The sequence below is a fragment of the Manacus vitellinus genome, unplaced genomic scaffold (assembly GCF_001715985.3).
Source record: "Manacus vitellinus isolate BGI_N305 unplaced genomic scaffold, ASM171598v3 ctg7180002429355_pilon, whole genome shotgun sequence".
Lineage (NCBI taxonomy): Eukaryota > Metazoa > Chordata > Aves > Passeriformes > Pipridae > Manacus > Manacus vitellinus.
In genome coordinates, this window is record NW_021938024.1 from 165 (window position 1) to 9,704 (window position 9,540).

At 51.7% G+C, this 9,540-nt stretch overlaps 1 protein-coding gene across 1 annotated transcript; it reads right to left on the bottom strand.

The window, feature by feature from the left end:
* Nucleotides 1–3,949: 3,949 nt before the first annotated feature.
* LOC115308077 (olfactory receptor 14A16-like) lies at nucleotides 3,950–4,921 on the bottom strand. The gene has a single exon (XM_029965605.1). The coding sequence runs from the start codon at nucleotides 4,919–4,921 to the stop codon at nucleotides 3,950–3,952; it is 972 nt and encodes a 323-aa protein (XP_029821465.1).
* Between the last annotated feature and the right edge of the window lie 4,619 nt (nucleotides 4,922–9,540).

Below are 9,540 nucleotides of genomic sequence, written 5' to 3' on the forward strand. Positions count from 1 at the left end.
TTCCAAAGGTTTCCTAATCCAGGGGAGGGGTTTCTATGGCATCGGAGGTGCCGCCCCTCGGGACACATTGTCAATAAACCATCCAGCTGACTGGGATGGGTGTAAGAGCTGGGGAACACAGGATAATCAGTCACCCCATGAAAGCCTTGGAACATTCCCTGCCTGAATCACAGCCCAAATGGAACAGTTTGGATACAATTCCCAAATAGTTTGGAAACTCCAGTCATTCCTAACACCAGGAGGGACATTCAGCAGATAACTAAAGCCAGTCACCTTGGGAGCCCACAACCAGCTGGGCTGAGGGAGGCCCTGGCAGCTCCCCAGCACCTCCCTCTCAGTGGGACACCTCTGGCAGCCTCTCCCAGCTCGGGAACCCTCCAGTTTGTGACACTCCAAAGACCGTCGCTGGTGCCCAGGATGATTCTGATCCCCCTCAACAAACATTCCTCCAGTTGTGACCCTTGTCTGTTGGGAAACACAAAGGGATTTGGGGGAGTGTTTCCCTGACAAGGAGGAGAATTTTGGAGAGGAACCTTTCCACACCCAGCTCTTGATGAGTCCACACATCTCTGCCTGAGTGTGGGTGTGAATTGACTGTGGTGTGAAGGTTGTTATTGTGAATTCAGTAACTATTAAAATTGTAGTAAATCCTATTGAATCACTTGATAACTGTTAAACGGGTCAATAAATAAATGGCAGTATTGCCTTTTACACCCTTATATTTGTGTCGAAATCCTTTGCGTCCTGACCCTCTTGCATCCCAAGGCTCTGTGTAAATCATTCCCTTTCATCAAAAAATATATTTTTCGGGACTTCCGCTTTAAAATCTTCCTCACTACATAAAAACTCTAATTAGTTGTTGATGTCTTTAAGACTTGAAGACAATTAAAGGAAGGAAATAATTTGTTTTTCAATGTTTTAATGGGTCCCACAGTGTGTTTGGAGCTGCATCAACTGTCAGTCCAAGATGGGCCATGTCAGAACTGGTGAGGCTGGGGGGTGAGGAGCAAGGTTGATCATCCAGGGTCAGTGTGGATCTCCTGAGGAGACACTCAGCATCAAGATCACTTGGAGAACACCTCTATCACCTCTCCTCTGAACTACAAAAATAGCCACCCTTAAATTAAAACAAAAAAAGTACAAACTTGGAAGACTTGTTTTGAAATTGCCTTGAAGACAATTAAAGGAAGACAAAGAGATCCTGAGGGATTTCTGCATTTTAATGAGCCCCACGGTGTGTTTGCAGCCCAGCCCATGATCCTGAGGTACTGAGAGAAGATTGAAGCAGCTGCTGAAGAAGTCAGAAGCCAAACTGCAAGTGCCTTGAAGCATTGCTGGGCCCCACTGAGGGCAGGCACTGCCAAAGCCTCCCCAGGGACTCCTTGGAGCAGCTCCTTGGAGGCCAGGAGTGCAGGCAGACCAAGGCTCTGGGCAGGCCCCTGCAATGCTGAGCAAAGCCTACCTTGGTTTTGTGGAGCACAAAGGCCAAGGCCTGAGCCCCAGGCCCTGGCCCAGCAGATCCTGTCCCTCCCGGCTGGCTCAGGGCTGTTTGGGGGGCACTGGGATGGGAGGGGGAGGAACAACAAAGGCCAAAACTGGGCAACCCCTGCCAGGCTCCTGAGGGAGGGGCGAGGCAGAAACCAAGTGCAGAACCTGCCAGGAAAGTGTCTTGTGGTGGCCTGAGTGGCAGAGGCAGCTGCCAGAGGCAAGGGGACAAAGGCCTGGGTGCCTTTGGGCCTTGCAGCCCTGCCAGAGCCCTTGGCCATCTCTCCTGCAGGCTGTCCTGCCCTGGCCCTGCTGCTGCTCTGGCCTTGCAGGCTGCACACACCCCTCCTGCTTTCCCACCCCCTCCCAGCAGCATTTCTAGACCCTCCCTGATGTCTCTGCACCAGCTCTGGCTGTTGCCATGTGCACTTGGCCTTCTGAACTTGGATCCTGAGCCCCTGTGCCACAGGACATCCCTGCCAGAGCCCAGGCCCTTCTCCTGGGGGTCACTGCAGAGCTGAGCAGATCCAGGTCACCTCCCATTCCTCTGCCAACCCCCTGGGCCTGCTCTGGGCCCTCCAGGTCCTTGCCCTGCTCCCAAGGGCTGTGGGGGTGCTGAATGGTCAGGGCTTGGGGTTTAGAGCTCAGGGTGGGGATTAGGCAGAACTTTGGGAGGTTTGTTGTTCCACTAGCAGTTCGTGATTAGGGGAAGAGCTTTTGGGACTGGGTCAGGATTTAAACTTGACTTTTCATACTGGTAACACAGGTTTGGGAATGGGGTGGGCACTGGAGTACAAATAAGAGTCTGGAGTTCTGGGATTGAACTTTTTCTGGCTTGGAATTAGAGAAGTGAATTCCTTTCCATGGGAGGGGCAGCACTTTTAGGTAGTGTTGGGGCTTCAGGTTACAAAGAGAGCAATGGCCTACCAAGAGTATTTGCACAGTGTTTCAGCACCCTCAGCATTCCCTGAATCTGGTTTTACCTCATCAAAATCTTTCCTCTCTCTTGGCCAAGCCCCTCTTTCCTTCCCCAATTATCTTATCCCTTTTGTCCCAGTTCCCCCTAACCTCCTCAGAACTTTCATCAGGATGGGCTCAGCTGTGTGATGATGCTGTGCAACCTCATGGAATCAAGGAGCCACTGTGAAACTGCAGAACCTCATGGAATTATGGGGCCATTGTGACACTGGGGAAACCCTTGGAATTAAGAGACCACTGGGATGCTCCAGGGCCCCATGGAGACAAAGGAACCCAGGGACAGTGAGCAACCTCCTGAGATAAAGGGGCCATTGTGACACTGCAGAAACCCATGGAATAAGGAGGCCATTGTGGCACTGCAGGGCCTCTTGGAAACAAAGAAACCCTGGACCACAGTGGAATTTCATGGAATCAAGAGGCCATTGTGACACTGGGGAACCTCATGGAACAAAAGGAATCCAGGGACACTGTGGGACTTCATGGAATCAAGGGGTAGTTTTGACACAACAGGGCCTTATGGATCCAAGACAACACGGAAATTGTGGAATCTCATGGAACCAAGGGACATGCGGGGCCTCAGGGAACCAAAGGAACCCTGAGACATTTTGGAAGCTCATGGAACAAAACGGTCATTGTGGCACTGCAGGGCCCCATGGAAATGAAAGAACACAGGGACACTGAAATGTGGTGGAATCAAGGGGCCATTTTGACATGTGGGGCCTCATGGAAGAAAAGGAACCCTGAGACATTTTGGAACCTCATGGAGCCAAGAGGCCATTCTGACCCTGAGGAACCTCATGGACTCAAGGGGCCACTGTGACACTGCAGGGCCTCATGGAACCAAAGGAACCCTGAGACATCTCAGAGCCTTTGGCTGTGCTGGACCAGCTGGGAGGCAGAGCCAGCTGATGGTGCTCCCTGCCACTGACCACCACCCACAGACCCTCCTGTGTGGCCATGGAGGGGGCTCAGAGGGGCCCTGCCTTGTTCCAGAGCTGGGTCATGGCTTTGGGGGCTGCTCTTGATCCACCTGTGGAAGTTCACTGAGGTGGGAGTGCAAAGAGAGCAGCTCTGAACAGACCCAGTGCTGGGGCTCCCTGGCAGTGCTGGGACTCTTTTCCCCTCCACATCTGCAAACATGGAAATGCCCTCCAGCTTCAGGGGAGGTCTTGGTAGAAGGATCAGGGAAAAAGAATTTGTGTCCTTTCTTACACTCAGAGATTGTGATTCCTCATGTACAAACTAACACAGGGAGGATGTTTGACAAATACCTTGCTGCACAAACTTTTAATTTGTTTAAATGGACACAAAGCATGATTCCTGATTTGTATATTTTGTGGGTCAAAAAAAAGAGGTAGAGAGTGAATTATATGGGATGAAGAATAAAATTTCAGTGTTAATGACATGAACAGAGGAAAAAAGCAGGGAAGCCCCCCAACCCAAACACTAAGAAAAGCTTTAGAAGGCAGACTGGGCCCAAAATGAGTTACACCATGAGTGTTCTGCAGAAGAAAAGATGCAGTTTATTGCTTCTCAAAATACATGTAGTTATCAGTTTCCTCAGGGCATCCTTGAGCTCCTGGTTCCTCAGGCTGTAGATGAGGGGGTTCAGTGCTGGAGGCAGCACTGAGTACAGAACTGACACCACGAGGTCCAGGGATGGGGAGAAGAAGAAGGGGGGCTTCAGGTAGGCAAATGTGCCAGCACTGATAAACAGGAAGACCACGGCCAGGTGGGGGAGGCACGTAAAAAAGGCTTTGTGCCGTCCCTGCTGAGAGGGGATCCTCAGCACAGCCCTGAAGATCTGCACGTAGGAGAAAACAATGAAAATGAAACAACCAAATGCTAAAGAGATGGAAAACAAGAGAAGCCTGAATTCTCTGATGTAAGAGTGTGAGCAGGAGAGCTTGAGGATGTGTGGGATTTCACAGAAGAACTGGCCCAGGGCATTGCCCTGGCACAGGGGCAGGGAAAATGTATTGGCTGTGTGCAGCAGAGCATAGAGAAAGCCAGTGGCCCAGGCAGCTGCTGCCATGTGGGCACAAGCTCTGCTGCCCAGGAGGGTCCCGTAGTGCAGGGGTTTGCAGATGGCAACGTAGCGGTCGTAGCACATGATGGTGAGGAGGGAATACTCTGCTGCAAATAAGAATATGAGGAGAAAAACCTGTGCAACACATCCCATGTAGGAGATGGTTCTGGTGTCCCAGAGGGAATTGTGCATGGCTTTGGGGACAGTGGTGCAGATGCAGCCCAGGTCTGTGAGGGAGAGGTTGAGCAGGAAGAAGCCCATGGGGGTGTGCAGGTGGTGGTCACAGGCTACGGCGCTGAGGATGAGGCCGTTGGCCAGGAGGGCAGCCAGGGAGATGGCCAGGAAGAGCCAGAAGTGCAGGAGCTGCAGCTCTCGCCTGTCTGCGAATGCCAGGAGGAGGAACTGGGTGAGGGAGCTGCTGTTGGACATGAACTTCCCTTGCACATTAGCACCTGTCTGAGGAGAAAAAGGCAGTAACAAGTAATGGTGGATGTCTCAGAAAAAAATTTATTCCAGTCCTCATGTAAACGCCTCAAATCAACTTTTCTCTCTCACAAAGAATCTGTGACTGGTCCATTTTAGGAACTCCATTGAGTGCTGACTCAGAAAGCTCCAATGAGCAGGGGGTTCTGCTGATGCTCTGGAGTACTCAGTTCTTCCCTACAACAACCGAAGAATAGAAACTGGGAGTAATGTTTGATGAGATCCCCCCATGGTATTAAACAGTTTCTCATCATTGTCACTCCCAATCCACCCCGTTGCAGAGCAGAGATGTGGGCACACTTTTTTGGTTTTTTACTTCCAGTTGCCCCACCAGAGGGGGTGGAATTTCTAAGGCAGAAATCCTTGGCATTTGTATTTCTGTCTACAAGACACTGTGTGGGTCCTGTGAGACAGAGATCATCCCTTCCTGCAGTGTGGGGCAGACAGTCTGTCCATCAGCCCTGCTCTCAGCTGCCCAAGGCTGTCACCTCCCTGAGTTGGAGGGCAAAGGCACCCAAGTGTTCCCCTGAGGAGAAACTGGACACTGCTGGGAGCTGGTGTCTCCAGATCTCCAAACTCCTTATCCTGTCTCATCCTACCAAGGGAGATCTCAGCTCTGCCCTCCCAGCCAGGGGCACAGAGGGCTCATTCCAGCTGCCTGCACACACCTTCCAGCCCCACTGCCATGGCCTCAGTGCTGAGGGGCTGTGGGGAACATAGAGCTGGAATGGGAGAGCTGTGCCCTTCAGGAAGGCAGCCTGAAGCACAGCAGGATCATCCAGGGAGAGAACTGCATGTCCTAAAGATGTTACATCCTGAATGGAGAGTCTGGCAGACACTTTGTCCAGAGCTCCCACCTGAGCTGGGAACAAAGGCAGCATGAAGAGGAGGGGAAAGTGGAGACATTCCCCCCACTCCTCTGGAGGCCCTACAGGGACAAACAGATGGGCAAAGGGAGTTTCCCCTCCTCAGGGCTCCACTGCCAGGAAGGTAAGTCATGTCACTGCCCCCCTGGCCATGGAGGAAAAGGCTCTGCTGGGTGGTGGAGGAGATCAGCCCCTGCCCTGACATGCAGCCCCCCGGAATGAAGGGACCCTGCTCTGACAGAGAAGCCCTGGGCAACCCTGGTTCAGCACCCAGCCTCCCACCCTTACAGCCGACCCCAGGAGGAAGATTTCATGCCCTGTCTGTCCAATGGTGCCACAGAGAGTCCCTGCCCTGGAGCATGTCATTCTTCACAAGAGAAGGAGCCCTAAAACCCATCCTGCCATACCTGAGCTGCAGCAAGATGTGCAAGCTCTGGGAGAGCCTTCCAGCACACTCATGGATCACCCTGAAATCAGGGACTTACTGTGTTAAGGACTGTGCAGGTGACTCCACCAGTGAACTCTCTGCATTCTCACTCTCCACAAAGTCTCTCATCTCTCTCCCTTCTGTCCTGTGCCCTGGGTGCCCTGGCAGTGCCCTCAGCCCTGCTGGGCTGTGCAGAGGAGCTGCTCCTGGGCAGAGATGTCTCTCTGCAGTGCTGTCCGCTTGCCAGGAGCTCCCTGTGTGCCAGGAGCCCGGCCCAGCTCATCAGCTCAGCAACAACCCCAGGCATTTCATGACCCTCAGGGGGGTTTGGGAATGAGTCCCTGAACATCAGACCCTGAGGAGAGCTGAAGAAACTTCTTGAGAAACCCAGTGAGATTCAAACTGTAAAGTTTCTTGTACTGTTAATGGGTCCCACTGAGGGACACAACTGAGAAAACATCCCAGGGATCTTGTAAGAGCACAAACCTGGAAACTGTGATGACAGGTCAGAGAATTGATGCCAAAACCAGCAGAAAATAACCGCTCAGAGAAAAAATTTGGTCTTTAGGCAGCAAAGGTATTTATTTCAAGCAACATTGGGGTGCTAGGCAGCTATTGCTGCACAGACTAGCTCCGAAGTTCGCAGGGAGAAGTCAGGTAATTTACACAGTTTTGGTGAGGGATTACAATATTTTAGGTGAATATTCATTAAAATTACAACATCTAGTTATAATATTCATATTAGGTGGGTTTCAGGGGGAGCTTGAGATGGAGTCATCCTTTTGGGGAGATTCCTGGGGGTCGTTCCTGTTTCTTCAGCCTCATGAGGGTCATTTCTTTTGCTCTTCTTCATCGTGAACTTTTCAACTCTTCCTGACTGTGCAAAAGTCTTACTAAAAACCCCTTTAACTCAGCTCTTCACACCTCCCCCAAATGTCCATCCTATCTAATTTATGACTACTAGGCCAACCATTTTGTTATCTTTCATTAGAATAGAGCATACCAAGGACAAACAGGCCTCTCGGAGCCTGGTACCTTCTCTCCCTTAACTAATCTCATAACACATGTTCTCTGTCTCTGTCATTTTAACCTAAATGCAGCATTCCTCAGAGTGGGATCTGTGAACTCCTTCTCAGAGCAGGATTCCAGCATCTAAAAATCCCTGTACTGTTTCAGAATCACAGAATCATCAAGGTTGGAAGAGACCTTTAACATCTGGTCGAACTGTCAACCCAGTACCACTATAATCACCCCTAAACCATATCCCAAAGTGCCACATCCAGATCCCATCTGAACACTTCCAGAGACTCCACCACCTCCCTGGTCTACTTGTTCCAAAGCCTAAACACTCTCACAGAGAAAAAAGGTTTTTTTAATATCTAATCTGAACCTCACCCAATGCAATTTAAGGTCATTTCCTCTCTTCCTGTCACTACAGACTTGGCAGAAGAGAACGACCCCCACCTCACTACAACCTCCTTTCAGGTCATTGTAGAGAGCAGTGAGGTATTCCCTGAGCCTCCTCTTCTCCGGACTCAACAAGCCCAGCTCCCTCAGCCGTCCCTCAGCAGACATGTTTTCCAGAGCCTTCCCCAGCTCCGTTCCCTTTTCTGGACACGCTCCAGCCCCTCAAGGGCCTTTTTGCACTGAGGGACCAGAACTGGACACAACACTCGAGGTGGGGCCTCACCAGTGCCCACCACAGAGGAGCAATCATTGCCCTGGTCCTGCTGGCCACACTGTTCTCCAGAAAGGCCATGATGCCCTTGGCCTTCTTGCCCCCCTGGGCACACTCTGGCTCATATCCAGTCCCTGTAAAGCAGCACGCCCAAGTCCCTTCCTGCTGAGCAGCTCTCCAGCCCCTCTGCCCTCAACCTGGAGCATTCCAGGGGGTTGTTGTGACCCAAGTGCAGGACCTGACACTTGGCCTTATTGATCCAGCCTGTCCAGATCCCTCTGCAGAGCCTTCCTGCCCTCCAGCAGATCCACAATCATCCCCAGCTTCACGGTATCCAAGAATTTACTGAGGATGCACCCAATCCCCTTGTCCAGATCATCAATAATGATGTTAAACAGGACCAGCCCCAACCCTGAGCCCTTGGGAACCCCACTAGTGACTGGTCCCACCTGGATTTAGTTCCATTCCCCACCACTCCCTGAGCCATCAGCCAGTTTTTCACCCAGCAAACAGTTCCCTGTGCAAACCATGAGCAGCCAGTTTGTGCAGGAGATGCTGTGGGAGATGGGGTCAAAGGCTTGACTGAAGTCAGGAGAGACACATCCACAGCCTTTGCCCCCTCTAATGAGGGGGTCATTTTGTCGTAGGAGACCAGGTTGGTCAGGCAGGATGTGCCTTTCCCAACCCCACATTGGCTGGGCCTGATCCCCTGGATGTTCTGCCTGTGCCATGGGATGGTGCACTCAGGTGCATCCCTTCTGGGCCCAGGGCCTTGTGGGGGTTTAACTGGCAGAGCAGATCACTGAGCTCTGCTGGATTCCTACTGGATTTTGGGGGCTTCACTCAGCTCCCCATCACCAGCTTCCAGCCCTAGGATCTGGAGATCCTGAGGACAAGTGGTTTTAGTAGTACAGACTGAGGCAAAGGAGGCATTAATTCCCTCAACCTTTTCCTCCTCCCTGACACTGGGCTGCCCTCTCCACCCAGCAAGAGATGGAGACTCTCTTGAGCCCTCCTTTTGCTGCCCATGGATTCAGAGACACATTGTTTGCTGTCTGGTCAAATTCTGTTCTGGTTTGTATTTGGGCCTTTGAATTTTCCCCCACATGACCTCACATCATCCTTGTAGTCCCCCCAAGTTTCCTGCCCCTCCTTCCAGAACTCATACACTCTTTTTTTTCCTGAGTTCAGGCCTAAATTCTCTGTTTGACCAAGTTGTGCTTTTTGCCCCCTGGCTTGTCTTAGGTCATATGGGCACAGCTCCTGGAGCTTTGAGACTTCCTTCTTCAAGCACTTCCAGACTTCCTGGACTCCTTTGCCCTTCAGGACTGACTCCCAAGGGACTCCATCGATCATTCTCCCAAACAGGCTAAAGTCTGCCTGCTGTCAGTCCAAGGTGTCAGTTCTGCTGCCCCCTCCTTCCTCCACCCAGAATGGAAAACTCCAGCATTTTGGGGTCTCTGTGCCCAACGGCTCTGACCACCACATCCCCCACCAGTCACAGAATCATGGAATGGTCTGGGTTGGAAGGGACCTTAAAGAGCATCTCGTTCCAACTCCCAGCCATGGGCAGGGACACCTTCCACTAGACCAG

Coding starts and splice junctions, on each gene's coding strand:
- LOC115308077 (XM_029965605.1), bottom strand. CDS start 4,921: ATGTCCAACAGCAGCTCCCTCACCCAGTTCCTCCTCCTGGCATTCGCA.